The 16,647-nt window shown below is 44.4% G+C and overlaps 1 protein-coding gene across 1 annotated transcript in view; it reads left to right on the top strand.

The window, feature by feature from the left end:
• ndst2a (N-deacetylase/N-sulfotransferase (heparan glucosaminyl) 2a) overlaps positions 1 to 16,193 on the top strand; it is a 38,650-nt gene extending 22,457 nt beyond the window's left edge. Inside the window, exons 4-15 of the mRNA XM_070841324.1 lie at positions 2,375 to 2,462; positions 3,413 to 3,567; positions 4,070 to 4,255; positions 5,708 to 5,836; positions 8,038 to 8,220; positions 8,823 to 8,919; positions 9,012 to 9,135; positions 9,699 to 9,873; positions 9,975 to 10,145; positions 11,710 to 11,819; positions 12,482 to 12,584; positions 14,018 to 16,193. Coding sequence (XP_070697425.1) covers positions 2,375 to 2,462; positions 3,413 to 3,567; positions 4,070 to 4,255; positions 5,708 to 5,836; positions 8,038 to 8,220; positions 8,823 to 8,919; positions 9,012 to 9,135; positions 9,699 to 9,873; positions 9,975 to 10,145; positions 11,710 to 11,819; positions 12,482 to 12,584; positions 14,018 to 14,143 — 1,647 coding nt within the window. The 3' untranslated portion in view covers positions 14,144 to 16,193. The remainder of the gene's footprint in view (positions 1 to 2,374; positions 2,463 to 3,412; positions 3,568 to 4,069; positions 4,256 to 5,707; positions 5,837 to 8,037; positions 8,221 to 8,822; positions 8,920 to 9,011; positions 9,136 to 9,698; positions 9,874 to 9,974; positions 10,146 to 11,709; positions 11,820 to 12,481; positions 12,585 to 14,017) is intronic.
• Positions 16,194 to 16,647: the final 454 nt, after the last annotated feature.

Here is a 16,647-nt window from a genome sequence, read left to right on the forward strand (position 1 = left end):
TTTTGGTCTATTTGTTATGGTTTTTGCTATTGTTTGTTCTTATAGAAGCTTCAGAAGCAGCATATGGAGTTTTTATCCATGTGGAAAATTTAGGACCAAACCCAATCTTACGAGATATGGATATTGGTCTCACCCAACATAGTCGAATGCCTTTTCAGCATGTGAAACCACCACCTCCGATATGTGGAACTGAGCCAAGTACAGGGTATTAAAAAGACATCTAATATTGAAAAAAGTATTGTCTGTTCCTGACAAACGCAGTCTGATCGAGCACTCTGGTTTGTCTGGTACCTAACAGTTCAGCCAGTATCTTGTAATCTGTATTCGGAAGCAGTATCAACTGGAAAGAAACACTATCCACTGGCTTTGTGCCTTTTTAAAGGAGCAAAGAGATAGAAGCTTTGTAAAATATCAGTGGTAGAGGGTAATTGCAAAAAGTGTTCCTATTTCATCAGAATTAACCGTCTGGATCGATGGTAACCTGAGCTGTGGAATCAAGTGGGCGTTGCAGATCTGATTAGCAAGCAGTTTCCCTGTCCCGTCATCCTGCTTGTAAACACAGTATTTAGCCTGTAACAGTAGGCTTTCAGCTGTGAATAGTAGGTCATATTGTGTCTGTAATAGTATTCGCTGACCTTTACAAAGGTAGCTAGGGAGTGGGATTTTCTGTTTCCATGGGAGGAGTAAGAAATGCCCTACGATAGGCTTTTCAACTTTCCCAAAAAAAGTAGATTGGGTCACATCGCAAGTCATGTTAATGTTTAGAAATGTTTCAATTTTTAGAAAAATACTACTTGTCTACTTTTAAAGACCTCAGTTTCTGGGCCAAGGTTCAAGGATCACAATGCTTTTTTACAGAATCAGTTTATGATCTAGAAAGAAGTAGTCAATTTGCGATTAGGATTGATGAATGAGAGAAGGTTGCTAAGGCTTTTGAAAGAAATATGCCTCTGTAATACCGTATTTTTATATAAAGAAGTCAATAGTAGAAGCACATTTTAAGAGAGCATTAACTTTTTTTTAAAGAATCTGTCAAGCTGGAAGCACAGAAGGTCCCAGACCCATAGTAGTGAGTGAGATTGCAGGTTGGAGAAGAAGGCCAAATATTAAGATATAAAGGTATTACAGTTACAATTTGGAGCATGAACATTTGGGTAAGAGAAGAGTGTGCCAGTTGCTGCAATGTATTGGCCAGCAATTACTTGCAATTGTACAAATTTGAGTCTCAAATAGACCTGGAGTGATACATTTGCCCATCCCTGTCTCTTCTGAGCCTAAAGTGATGAAAGGATTGGAGGTGAGTCTCCTGGAGAAAGTGCCTAAGGGTGATTAAGAACTCTATTGAAGTTAACTAGGTGATTAATTCCCCTACAGTTCCAAAATCTTTTACTGAAGAAGTATAAATTTAGGGATAACATTTGGTTTAACAATATACAGCAACATGTTGCCCACCTATATACAAATATTCTGCTCTCTCTTCTGCCCTCTTACCATTATTCATCGTATTACCTGGTCATCCGCATTTTACTGTACCAAGGGTTCAATAAATAGAATGAAAAAGGCAGGGCTGAGAGGGCAACCTTGATGACAAGCTCTCTAATCTTAATCTGAGAAAGGTGTCCGTTAATCTTTTAGTCCCATACAGAAATGAGGAATGGTAAAAGCACAGAAGGTTTTAATGGTCTTATTATGTAAAACCACTGGTATGATCCTTTTAAGTAAGTGTGTGAAGAGAGTCGTGAGCATCTTTAATCACACCTTTGTCAGATGTCTATACAAGCAAAGCGCTTGCGTAAACATGTATTAAGATACTACATTCATGGCACCAGTATAGTCTTTTCCACTGTTAGTTCCTTCAAATCTGACAATCTCTCACCAGTACACACAGTAGAAGGCTTCCCCAAAATAATCAAAGTGTAACAAAGAGCAGCTGGATAGGACCAGGGTCATCAAGGGAATAGCTGCATAGATATACAGATATAGAGTTCTTCCTCGAAGCTGCTGCTGGTGAAGGAGATACAATCTTTGTCTTATCATATGCTGAACTGTTAAGCCTGTCTTTGGTTTTACATCACTCATGCAAATCTGATCTCTTGTTAAATGTCATTCTCAACACTCCTCATGCCTTTTCAAAAAAGCCCTGCGCCCTGCCTTTCACCCCATTGCATGCTTATTTCAGTCCCTGTGACACTCTGGCTAAGAAATGTCACTGACAGCGTGGTGAAGCCACGTCTAGTAAAGGACAGGTCCTGAAATGGGACACAGCTATCATGTCCTTCAGAAAAATTGTACAATTCATATTTAATATTTAGATAATAAAATAATGTTGTCATTAAGTGAATGTGAACTCACATTTGTTCTTATCATTTCACAGGCTTTGCTCAACACTCAAAACAAGCTGAGAGCTCTGGTGCCTAATTTTACCTTCAACTTGGGATTTTCTGGAAAGTTCTATCACACAGGTCTGGACCATCTGCCTTTACTGTCTCTGTACAGCTTTCTGTTTGAAACGGTCTCTTGTCATTCAGCTTGGTCTGTTTGCCTGTGGAAATAGGAGAGATTGTCATTAGTGAGGGCCGTCATCGCTGCCGTGACCTTTAACACAACAGTCTTTGAAATGTTGTGTTTTCAAAGTTATTTATTTGTAATTCTTTATCCAGGAAAGCTTCTCCTAGAAAGCCCTGTTCACACACAGTCCCATCCATTCACACCACATCAGTTAGCACTGAGCAGCTCCACTGGAGCAGTAGGGGGATAGGAGCCTTGTTCAAGGACACCTCAGTGGTAATTTAGGAGGGGTCAGTGCTGCTCTTTCACTTTCCACACTCAGATTCGTCGTGCTGGTATGGAGATGGAAGCGTTGCCCTTTGAGCTACAAGTGTGCTTCTTGACCGTTACTCAACCGCTGCCCCAAAACTTTGTTTAGTTTTACGTTGTTTCATTTAATAAACCTTGAATTCTTAATTCCAGAAAAAATGAAAGATTTGTGCTATTAGACTAAATGATTCCATTCAACTGCTACTGCAAACTAATTTACTAACTTTAAAGATAAAGACTGAATAGTTCTTGTGCACACAGGTTAATGGTTAAAGGACTTTGACGGATATGACATGTCAGGGTATCTGTCTGTACTGAGTACCGGTCTGACAGCAGTAGCAGCAGTTTCATCCCTCAGTGTGATGACCAGAGATCACTGTGACACAGAAACACAGAGAGTGGCTGTGACTGATCACACTCGATTTATTTTACACTGACATAGAAACGGTATTTAATGTGGATCAGGTCACATGACGTGTGTGTGTTCTTGTTGCGCTCTGTGTGTGTGTGTGTTCTTGTTGCGCTGTGTGTGTGTGTGTGTGTGTGTTCTTGTTGCTGTGTGTGTGTGTGTGCTTGTTGCTCTGTGTGTGTATAGGTACTGATGAGGAGGATCGGGGAGATGACATGCTGCTGCAGCACAGGATGGACTTCTGGTGGTTTCCTCACATGTGGAGCCACATGCAGCCTCACCTTTTTCACAACGTCAGCGTGTTGGCTGAGCAGATGAGGCTCAACAAGATCTTTGCTCAGGTGAGCTGCACACATGACCAGCAGCACAGCGTGTAGCTCCATGACTCTTGTACAGCCACATGGTTGTGGAAGTACGTAGAATGGCAACACTTGAAAATCACAATGCATATCAAATCAGCACCCAAGTATGGTGACAGTATGGACTGAGGAGACTGTCAGATTATCTCAGCTGTAGTAGCTATGTGTCTACATGATCAACTGCAGGAAGAGGATTTCTGTGTGAAGCTGTAAAAATATTGGTGTAACATGTGGTGCTGCATGGCCATTGTAAGGACTGTATGGCGCCATGAGTCAATCAGTATTCTCATGGTTTCTCTTTGTGTAACACAGCTGTTATTGACATGTGTAAAAAGAGCACTGGTAGAGGGTAAAGTTTCTAGACATGCTGGATATTGATCCTATCCTTAACACCTCTCTCTCCTGACCATCATTTTGACCGTACCTTTTGCCCATGCCCCCGCTCCCCACATTCTGTCCTCCCTCCTGGCCTCCCTCTCTCCAGGAACATGGCATCCCAACAGATATGGGCTATGCAGTGGCTCCGCACCACTCTGGGGTTTACCCAGTTCACAGCCAGCTCTATGAGGCCTGGAAGTCTGTGTGGGGCATCAAGGTCACCAGCACTGAGGAATACCCCCATCTGAGACCGGCTCGATACCGTCGTGGCTTCATCCACAACGGGATCCAGGTTGGTCCACAGTCCTCCATCAATGATGTTACTCTGGGAAAACTTTTCTCCGCACAAGCACCTTTCGGTCCAACATGAAGGTTGATGTGGTAGAGTTAATGAAACATAGCAGCTTTGCACAGCCGACTTAACCCTAACCCTACTTTTCCACGTAGCTGTAAAACTGCACTGTCTCACACACATCAGTATCAAATAAATAAGAACTGAACTTAAGAACTGGTAGCACCGGTGCACTAAAGCTGCACAATCAGCAGCATGGAGTATACATGCAGGGCTTCTGTACGCTGAGTTCAGCCTGCACTCTTAGTTCTGAAATGACACCAAATTAGATTCCACTCAAAATTAAGTAAAGGCTAATCTGCTGTGAACAGATCTCATTTTTTATTCTTTTTATACCTACAGTACTGCAGCTGCAAAGTGAACTCAACTGTTCTGATCTAAATATACGACTATGGTATTGTCACGTTTTTGACTGCGCATGCCTCTGCGTTCTGTTTGTCCGCCAGACATCATCATCATTTTAAATGTTTATCCAGTTTTAAGGCATATTTTATAATACACTTAGATCATGATTGTTTATATACAGGCTCTCCACGAGGTAAAAGATTTTAGGATATTTTATTTTATTTTATTTTTCAATAAAGCACACTAGCTCCCACTTGTGGTCAGGAGTGCTAACTACAATGTCTGCCATTCCCATGTTGGAAAATTTGCTGAGATCCTCCTGTCGCATAATACTGGTGACCATTTACAGACCCCCAAAATATAGTGCACTTCTTCAGGGATTTTACATATCTGCTGTCGGCAGTCTGTGATAATCCCAAAGATGGCAGCGCAAAAGAACTCCTGTACATCCTCGACATGAAATTGGGGTGAAAGTATTGGCTGTGTAATAAAAACAACAATATAGCAGAGAACGAGTGAGCCACTGTTGCAACACAGTAGCATACACAGTCAGAATGTAACATGTCAACAGTTGGATTTTATTTCTAAGGTGCCAGTTCATGATAAGTGTTATCTTGAGATGGTTTCCATAAAAAGACCAAACTAAGCAATGAGCAATATGGTAACAGTGAATAACAATAGCTAATATCTGAATAAAAATAACAGAAGTGCTGGTTCCTGCTCATGAATGCAGTTTCGAATGCTGTGTAGTTTCAGTGTTGTAATGGAGTGCCGTGGAACCCAGAGCAAACATGGATCAAGCTTTAGAAAGCTGTACTTAAGCAAAAATGCCCGGCTCAGCCACTGTTGGCATCCAGCAGATCAGGTCAGGACATTCCTCTTCCTGTACTCCTCTGGCTTAACCCTGACTTAGTACTGAATCCCACTTTACCCTTCACTGAAATCCTGAACTTTGCAGCCAAAACGTCCAAAAAGAGAGACAGAAGAACACCTACAGAATTATTCAAGCTCACATCAAAGAACTAATGGTCTCCTTGTGTTTTTCAGGTGTTGCCCAGGCAGACCTGTGGTCTGTTCACCCATACCATCTTCTACAATGAGTACCCAGGAGGCTCCAAGGAGCTGGACAAGAGCATCAGAGGAGGAGAACTCTTCCTCACTGTCCTCCTGAACCCTGTACGAAGACCACCCCCCATGCACACACTAGAGCTGGACACAGAACACTTAAAAATGAGTACTTGTGACTCGACTTGACTCATCTGCTGGGGAACTTGCAAACCTGAAGACTGGACTGGACTTGAGGCTTAAGGAGACTTGACTTGGTGACCTATGAATATTGACAAATGTAGTATTGCTGTAGTGTTTTGCCTTTTGGGGCTCTGCCAGACTGTCCTGAGTCATTAATATAATCAGCCCATGTGTCTCCTCAACCTGCTGCAGCTGCTGGCACCAGAATAAAGCAGGGGGGGGGTACTAAAGCCCTCTCTGTAATCAGTCAGTCTTTATGCAGAGATGAGAGAGATTATGCAAAGATTGTTAGCCTCTCGTCCGCTCCAGCATAACAACTATTCTGATACACAGATCACTCATTTACGTCGTGCTCTCTGATCGAAAGAGCTGCTTGTTTAGTGTTTTATTAGATCATCATCAGTATGTTTTCATTTTTCTGATGTGTTAATCATGTAGTGTGAACACTACACTTAGTGTAATTTTGCTCCCGTTTAGATGCCCCCCTTTCATATAGAAGGAAAATGAAGAATGTGAAGTTCACATTGAACAGTTAACCAATCTGATCAATCTTCCAAACAGAAGTTGTGTCTTCTGTGGACAGGGACCTCTGATGTCTCCCCTCAAGAAAACACCCAGACAGCGACCTCAGGAATAAATGCTACATTTATCATTACAAAACAAAGGAAACTAATGAGGTTATGAAGACAGTAAATTCTGAAACGTCTCTGGGCGAACACCTCAGCTGTCACAAGTGGGTTAAAAAGCAGGCGACTGTAGGTTGCTGTTGTCAGGCGTGTTGAACCATCGTTGGGTCGGATATAAACTCTGAAAGTGGACAAGTGAAAGTACTGAACTGTAGTTAACTGAAGTGGGAAAAGACCATTTAAAAGTGAAACTAAAATTCAAAACAATATCAGTAGGTAAAAACTTATCAATTATCATAATTAACACATGCAACTCTGGAAAAATTAAACAAAGACAAACTTTGACATCAGCTTTGACAGCTCAGAGTTTGATTTGCAGTACAGCTAACAGGTTAAACAGGTTAAACTCTTGAACTGATCATAATATAATGAACAATACAAATAACCAGTGACAGGGTTAAACACACCTTTTAATGGCAGTATTTAAAAATGCTGTCTAATATAATCACCTACTGTTAGAGATTCATGACACATGATAAATTCAACTATTCTGGATCCAATAAGTGTCACATTCTACATTTCACTAACGAGCAGCTTCAGCATTTGGACTGACTATAGTAAACTGAGTTCCTGCTCATGAACACACAGATCTTTTCTTTCCGTGGTCAGTAGGGGGCGCTGTGGTTCTGTGGCATTTCATCCGTTTCATTAGAACTAATGTAACTTTGTCATAGTCAGGTTACAAACATGGAAATTGGGCTATTTATCAAAAGTTGCATATGTGCAGATCAATATTGGCTTGGTTCCTGGTGACAGGATACTTTATTCACATTAATACAACTTGCCGTTAAAAATAAGAAAAAATAAGCAGTGGAAGTCACAGACAAATGTCTGGGATGTATGCGGCTCAATCAATCAATCAATCAGTGCCAATTCATAATACCATCTATCATTATATCATAATATCTCATGATGAGGAACGGTGAGACAGGAATAATTGTCTCTTATAAAATTCAGACTTCATGTAGTTGTGTTGGGAATGTGGGCTTTTGGGCTTACTTGCGTCTCTTCCTATTATGTTTGTTGGGATTTTTCTGCAAGCAATGATGACTAGATTTTTGGCATGTGTTGTCATGTGACTTGTGACTTGACTTGAAAGACTTAAGCTCACACACACACACACACACTGATGTGTGTTTGTTGTGGTATTCAGTCTCATTTGGGCTGGATTTCATTATTTGTTATATCGTTACGTTTAGTGGGAATTAAATAATGATCATTCTCGTGTGTGTGTGTCTGAAGCAGATGTGGAGGTGTCAGCTGTAGCCACCATGTTCTTGTGTAAAAAGCAGCAGTGCTCCCTGTCAAGACCAAAGGCTGAACTTGACAGCTGTCCTATCTGGTTCATTCATCAGCCTGCACTTGTGCTGCTTGAGCCTCAGTACTTGTTCCAGATCCATTTAAAGTGATTTACACAGTACATTGCTCCCTCTCTCCCCCCAGATCAGTATCTTCATGACCCACCTGTCCAACTATGGCAACGACCGTCTGGGACTGTACACCTTTGAGTCTCTGGTGAAGTTTGTCCAGTGTTGGACCAACCTGAGGCTGCAGACGCTGCCCCCTGTCCGGCTCGCTGAGAAATACTTCCAGATCTTCCCTGAGGAGAGAGACCCGCTCTGGCAGGTCACTATATTGATTAGGGTTCTTTTTGTTGGTCTTTTTTGTGTTTAAGAGGAATTTCAACTCTCTTCGGAGAATAGGTAAAGACTATTGAGTTGTGCTTGTCTAAATCCTCTGGACAGTTTTGTTCTTAGTTTACATCTTAGTCATTCATTAAACACAGTCAATCACTATTCAGTCATTTAGCATTTAATCAAGACAAGGCTAGATTCAAGATTCAAAGTGTTTATTATCATATGCACAGTAAGGAAACAGGTTTCCATGTACAATGAAATTCTTTCATTGCTGTCCGCAATGAATGCCCACATTTAAATATAATAGTTAAAAGATACAAATAAATAGAAAGGCAGTTTAGAAGGCAGCATGTGAAAAAAGAAATAGAACTGAGTAGGACTAACATGTTGTCCTGATGGGGGGAAAAAGCCATGACTGTACAACCAATAAGACTTCTTAAGTTGTTGTTGGAATTCCATTCTATGTTGAACTAAGTGTCAAGCCTCCTTAAAGCTGGCAGGGAGAAAGTGAGATTGAAGTGAGGCAGTCAAATGAAGCAGGAGCGAGCATGGCTCTGAGAGCACGGTGCTGACTGTGTCTCTTTTTTTTAGAACCCTTGTCATGACAAGAGACACAAAGATATCTGGTCTAAAGAAAAGACATGTGACCGTCTCCCCAAGTTCCTCGTCATTGGACCACAGAAAACAGGTAGCACACCGTGTCCTTCTCTGTCTGCAGTCTATATCAGGGTCCGTCTCTCTCTCTCGTCCTCATTATTCCTGTCTGGTCTCTACTCAAAGGCACAACAGCGCTTCATTCATTCCTGAGCCTCCACCCAGCAATCACCAGCTCCTTCCCCAGCCCCACCACCTTCGAGGAGATCCAGTTCTTCAGTGGAGCAAACTATGACAATGGGATTGACTGGTAAAGACCTGGCTGCCACACACTGTACATTGCCTTCAGTACTCCAACACAGCCTGAACACAGAATGGCTTTAAATGTTTTTGAAGGTTCAGTCTGGATGAATTGGTGCTTGCAGTGCTCTAAATGACAGGTTCACTTCTGTCCTAATACACTACTCTCATGATGGATTGTATGTACTCTGAACATGTTAAGTTGACAATTATACTGTAAAAGGTGGAGGACAAACTCCACAGTCCAACGCTATAGTCGTTTCAGTCTGAAATTCCCCCTTTGAGCTGCAGTTGTGGAGATCTCCTGAGAGTCACATGCAGGATTGTTACTGAGACACTAAACAGGACAAAGATACCTTAAGCTTCAGAACAACTGTGTTTAAGTTCACGAGTGAGCAGTGGGAGTTGGTTTAGATCAGGTCGTGGAGATCTGTGGGACACTGAAGAGTCTTTTCTGTTAATTGATGCCACAAATTGCATTGATTCAAATGGCAGCACCATGAAAGGATTTGGGGACAGGAATAGTTTTTTATTCACAAGCTATCTAGTACTACTGTTTTGTGTTGTCTTCAGGTACATGGACTTCTTCCCATTCCCTTCCAACATCAGCACTGACTTCATGTTTGAAAAGAGTGCCAACTACTTTGACACAGAGGTGGCTCCTAAGAGAGCTGCCGCCCTGCTTCCCAGAGCCAAGATCCTGGCGGTGCTCATCAATCCGTCGGACAGGGCTTACTCCTGGTACCAGGTGAGAACCGTCACACACTCTGCATCAGCTACTCTGTTGCTAAAACTGTGCAAGCATCCAGTACTGACTCACACTGTCTGTATGTGTGTTAATGAGCACAGCACCAGAGGGCCCACCAGGACCCTGCAGCCCTCAACAACACCTTCCACGCAGTGGTGACAGCAGGCCCCATGGCCCCCAAGGACCTGCTGGCCCTTCAGAGACGCTGCCTTAATCCTGGGTCCTATGCAACACACCTGGAGCACTGGCTGCAACACTACCAGCCCAGCCAGGTACCACACAGCACAGCTGCTAACACACACTGGAGCGTGTTTACATCAGCACAGTGCCGTCTGGTCCACTGTCACAGTCAGCAGCTGGTTTCCATCCAGTGGTTTTACACAACATGTCAAATTAGACGAGATGAATGTGGATGAATTTCTTGCTAAATGGAAAGCTAAGATAAAATAGTGTGTCAGTGAGGGGCAAAAACCTAATGTGCTCAATGCACACTGGTGGTTAAGGAAGTTAACTGTAGCAATGAGAAATAAGTACTAACCCGTGAACGGTAAGATGCAAATCTAGTATACACAATGTCAAAATATGACATGTTAATGTAGAGATCCGTGTAAAAAGCAGCTTACTCTGTAGCTATGTATGAACGGCAACACATCTAGAGTGCAGGTAGGTCTGTGTGGTCCTTCAAAATGTGCAGTGGTTATCTCCGTGATGTTTCAACGAGTATCCCTTTTTGTACATGACTACTGATTGTGGTCCAGATATAAAGAGGAAGATTTAATCAAAACAGAGCAGAACAGCTGAAATGGAGGCTGGAGACGCCACAGCACCATGTGCCAGGTCATTGTGTTTGCACAGCATCCTCCCTCCTGACGGCACCACCGAAGGATCAACACTGTGAAGATCTTTGTTTTCCCCTCAGGGACTCTTTGTTTCTAACATGGCAGCTGCACTCTGTAAAGAGACTGCGTTCAGGTCTGCCTCTGTCCCACACTGAAGGACACGTGGAAAACACTTCAGTTCTTTATTGATTGAATATTGTCTGTGATAAATACCAAGAGGCTGCATCTGATCACCAGCTGACTGTAGCCTGTAGGTTCCCATGACAACACCGTGCTACTGCTTGCACTGGTGTTACTGCACGCCTTTGGTGGGCGGCATGACTAACGTACAGTTCAACATGTTTGCATATCTTCCTCTCAGGGAGAACAGCATCAGAGCTCTTTTTAACAACACATTTAAGCCCAAACTCATAACAGAACCTCCTCAGAATATTAAGCTACTCAGCTGAGGAGCCTGATGCTCTTTGTGGTGATGGATACCCTTCAGCACAGTAACACGTCTTGTGGCAGTTAAGGGTATTTTAAAGGTAAATGGAGGTCTCGGAATGAAATGTTAACTGAATGGAATGTGGGCTGGGTATTTGCCTGAGCGGCTCCAAAATGTACATTTAGATAGAAACGTGGCGTCTGTGGCTCAGAGGAAGAGCGAGTTGTCCACCAATCCAGTGACTGGTGGGTCAATCCTCTGCTCCTCCAGTCCACATGTCAAAGTGTCCTCGGGCAAACACTGAACCCCAAGTTGCACCGGAAGCTTGTGAATGTGTGTGTGATTGAATGAACAGTCTCCTCGTATCCAATTAGACTCCTCCTGTATGAAGAATGGATGAACGTGAGTGTAGTGTTAAAGCACTAAAAAAGACCAGAACGCTGCTATACAAGAACGGACCATTTACCAAAAGACAGGAAACCTGTCAACCTTTCTGATGCATGGAAGTAGCTGTGGTTCCTTGTTCTGTGGATCACACTGATTGTGTCTGTCTGTCTGTGTCTGTTGCAGTTGCACATTGTGGACGGGGCTCTGCTGCGGTCCAACCCAGCACTGGTGATGGAGGGAATCCAGAGGTTCCTCGGTGTCACTCCCATCTTCAACTACACCCAGGCTCTAATGTTTGTAACACACACACACACACACACACACACACACTCACTCACTCTCTCTCCACCACATATACCCACACTGTTAATGTAGAGAGCCTGTATACAGGGCTTAAAGTGGGCTGGATTGGCTCAGTCTGTGTGTGTGCCCACAGAGCTGATCATATTAATAAAAACTAATAGCCACAGTCCAGCGTGTCGTATGCAGAGTTTAGACTTTCACTGCCAGTAAAACATAAAGTTCCCACAGAGTTGATGGAGCCCAGGACTGTGCTGCTTTATTCTAAAAGATCTGACTGGATAAACCTGGAGTCTCTGTGTCCCAGGATGTCATTTAACATTAGATCCTGACTGATCCTGTCGCTCTGATGGGACGATTAACAATCATTAAGAATTATTGAAGGTACCGCTGCTCTACCACGGTCGTGGAATTGTCCATTCTGAATTTGGAGATGCACATAAGGTTCCTGCTGCTGTGTGATGACCACCGCTAATTTATCATCACGTTAATGCTAACTTTAACCCCTGCCTGTGTTTGTAAAGGAACAGTTCACCGTTTAGTTTGAAAGCAAAGGCATACTACTACTAAGAGAGATGAACCTAGCAGTGTTTCCATACAGTCCATGTGAAAGGTGTTCTGCTGTACTGAGAGATCCTCCTCTGTGTTTGTGCAGGTACGATGACAGCAAAGGCTTCTGGTGTCAGCGGGTAGAAGGAGGTCGAGCCAAATGTCTGGGGAAGAGTAAAGGCAGGAAGTACCCAGAGATGAATTCTGAGGTATAAGTGCACCTCACACTGCCATCACATTGCTCCCCTCATTGACTGGAAGCAAGCAGTAAGATCTAAAGGGTTGTCAACTAGAACATATTAAACATCAGCTCTAGTCACAGTAACGCTGTGCTCACCAAGTTAATAGCTCAGTTTGGGGAATAAAGTGACATGTCTGACAGGTGGGGGAGTCCTGGAGTCGAGCATTCCTGTAAGCACATGTAGCTGGGCTGGTCATGTCTGCGTGGATGAGTCTGGTGATATTCTATATTCTTGTCAACATGTCCCTTGTGCAGAGTCGACCCAGCGAAGAATGAATTCTCCATTGTTGTCCAAAAACTGAGAGAGATATCAATGAGCCTCCTGGTGCACTGGCTGACATGTGCCTTCGCCATCATGAAAACACAACACACACACACACACACACACACACACACCCACAGATCTGTATCTGTGCCCCAGATACTCGTCACAGCTCTGGTTCAGCATTGTTAAACCACAGCACCAGTGATTATCATGGCAGCCCCACCCAACCCCAAATGCTTCTGTCATTGTCAAAAGTAAAAGAGTCCCCTTCTGGGAGTCTGAGGACATAAAGGAACAGAGAGTGTAGCCCACATGTGTGATTGCCCTCCTCTCCTTCATTTTTCACGTGTTTAGCACAGAGCTGATGCTGGGACTGGCAGCTGCACACTCGAGCAGCCTACAGCTGGCAGCTCTCAGTCTTTAGGCTCTGCTTACAGAGACACTCTCTGCTCTGACGATTGTGGATGCTTCTGTGTCACCATGACAACACTGGAGCTGTGATCTCAGTAGCTCAGTAGTACATGTGTATATAGTCAATGATGGGTGGGTCGGTCTAACACACCAATCCTTTTCCTGCAAAACGGCACATTCACATAAAAGTACATAATAAGGAAGCAAAGTCTGTAAAAGTGTGTTGCACAGTGCATGAGACTACAAGCTAGAGCTGAGCGCTCACTCAGTCACCCCTCTGAGTCAGTCCTAGGACCCTCTAGCTCCCCTCAGTGTCCTCTTGCTGAAGCCTGAAACCTTTTGAACCCTGATGTGTTGGAGCAGCGGGGCCACAGAGGACAGAAGCAGCCCTCAGACCTGCACAGGTTACAACTAGCACGTTTGTTGACAAGATATTAAATAACACAGAATTATCCTTTAAATCCTCAGTAGCCACTGAGGAGGCAGGTTGGTGCCACTGGGCCACTACTGTGTGATGAGACCACATGACCATGTGGCCAAAGAGACTTCTAACTTCTGTGTGTTGTATCCAGTCACTTTTCTCTGGTTCCTCTGATCCCTGACCTCTCCTAATATCTGTGTGTGTGTGTGTGTGTGTGTGTGTGTGTGTGTGTGTGTGTGTGTGTGTGTGTGTGTGTGTGTGTGTGTGCGTGTGTGTGTGTGTGTGCGCGTGCACCTGCATGCAGTCACGTGCCTTCCTGGCCGAGTACTACCGTGAGCACAACATGGAGCTGCTGCGTCTGCTGAATCGGTTGGGCCAATCACTGCCGTCCTGGCTACGCCAAGAACTCCAGAGCAGCAGCTGGAGCTGAGACCAGGGGCTCTCTCTCTCTCTCTCCCCCCCTCTCACACACACGCACACACACACACATACACAAACACACACACACACTGACACAGACGGACATACGCCACAGAGAAGCCAGGACAGGAGTCAGGATGAGAGAGGACTACCTGCTGCTGAATGCAGCTGATGTTCCTGAGCTCCTGTTCCACGGCAAAGAGAACACGGGACAACACGTCATCCTCCTGCTCGGTGCTGCAGGGATCCCAGTTGTCTCCATCCATCCCTTTGTTGCAGAGCTCCCAGGAGCACTGGGCAGCCCCCAGCCTTAGTGTGTGTGTGTGTGCTGGGTGGGGGGCTGTCTGCTGTGGATCCACAGGATGGGGTGACCAGCAGGGTGGGGACTTAAAGAACAGAGGAGACAGCCTTAATGCAAGGAGGAACGACACTCGGAGGACGCGAGTGTGTGGATGTGGAGTGTGTAACTGGTTACAGGATTAACATGCACAGGCACACACACACACACACACACACACACACACACAGACATGCACATGTCTCATCCCGTGACCTGTTTCAAAGGCAGTGTGTATGTCAGCTTGGAGGGCAGTGGGAGAACAAAATGGCCAGCAGCCTCTGACAGACAGACAGACAGACGGACAGACGGTCTGTACCTGGAGTTTCTCTGCTCCACACACACACACACACACACACACATACGGAGCTGCTGGTCCAGCAGCAGCTGGGTGCTGCGTTTCCCTTTCTGACCGTAGGGGCACACAGTTAAACTAGCTTAAGCTGAAATGATGACAGGTCAATGTAAATATTGTGCGTTAAAGTTGGCTAATAACTAGTGCCCCGGTGTGGCCCTGGTGGGGCCCCGGTGTGGCCCTGGTGGGGCCCCGGTGTGGCCCTGGTGGGGCCCACACTAACATCCTGCCAGTGAGCAGCTGTATTGGTTTCCTCACCACGGTAAAGGTGGTTTTTCAGTGATGATGGACTGTTTTCCACTCTAGCTCACGTCTTTCTGCGCTCTCCCGGTTTTATTTGACATCACTTCTATACTTTTAACCTACAACATAGCATAGTTTTTTGAATGACACCATCCATGTTGGCACAAATGGAGCGAGCCACACAAACCACACTTGCTGTTGTTTTTAGTTGTTTGAGCAGCATAGTATAAAGAGTGGTCCTGAACCCCGAGCTGAGCACAGGAGCCTCCTAAATGAGGCTTCCTGTCATACTGTGTATGTGCTGTCGGCCAACTTCCAAAAGTGTCTTCACTGATGAGGACCATTATATTCTTAAATGAGAAACCTTTCTAAATGAGATTTGTCACTGGAGACAAATGTCTCCCTAGAGGCTTCATTCTACTTGTTTACTGTTACTGTTATTTGGGGGACTCCCAGAGGACGGACTTTTAAATGCAACAGAAGTGTGTCCTGACGCCCATCCTGCCTAGTAAGTAACCACATCTTCCAAACGTCACATCTGCAGGCTGGGATTCCTGCTTCCTGTTTCTAGGTCACCCTGGTGACATCACTCTGACATTATCAGGGTCAGTTGTAACGTTAAACATTTTAATGTTAACATTATAACATGTTTTCAGACGCAGGACCAACCGTGGTGTGAACTTAACCAGCTTGAACAGTGCCAACAGTATTATTTGGGAAAAATGTGCTTTTTATTCATTTTGTCATAAGTCAAAAGGTGGTTCTACCATTTTAAGAGTGCTCATCAGTCAGCTGTAGACAGTGACCCTGATGTGATGTGATCATGGTGTACAACCCTGGACCAGAGCCATTTCAAACCTAGTGTGGGCTGTTCGACTGGGAGGGGTGGCGAGAGCGCTACGACCTCAGAGGAAAGACCCGTCACATTGTCAGATACCAGTGAGAAGCTGAACACACATCACCCCCACACCCACACCGGTTTCCTCCTGAGGACAGTAACCAGGAATGAGAGCAGACATGGGAGCCTGTACGGAGACCAATGACAAGCTGCTGTCTTGTTTCTCTTAGTTTTATAAACGTGAAAAGGCCAACACTGCATCATCTCTAATAAACACAGAGGTTGGACATGATGGCTGCTGCGTTTCTTTTACCTCACCCACCCTCATCTTACTTGTGTTATATTGAAGGTTAGAAATATTCAACCAAAAGGTGGAACAATAGAGGGGGAGCAGAATGATGGCGGGTAGTGCAGAGGAACACCTGAAGACGGCCTGTGGAGGGCCGAGCCCCAAGACCTGCACGCTGACGCTGGAGTCAGGAACAGATTGAGATATAATGAAAGACACAGTTTAAGGATTACCATTCCAAAACAACTGCACACACACAGACATTCTTTAATACTCTGAACACTTAGTAAATAACATTGTACAGAAACACACACACACACACACACAGCTGCTTTGAGAAAATCTTAGCCTTAATCTGTGCACAGCTGTCAGCTGCCCCCCCCACCCAGCAGACACATTCTCTCTCACAGAGACAATAAGATAAATTCCTTCTGTCCGTATAGACACACTGT

This window comes from Pempheris klunzingeri, chromosome 12, assembly GCF_042242105.1.
Source record: "Pempheris klunzingeri isolate RE-2024b chromosome 12, fPemKlu1.hap1, whole genome shotgun sequence".
NCBI lineage: Eukaryota > Metazoa > Chordata > Actinopteri > Acropomatiformes > Pempheridae > Pempheris > Pempheris klunzingeri.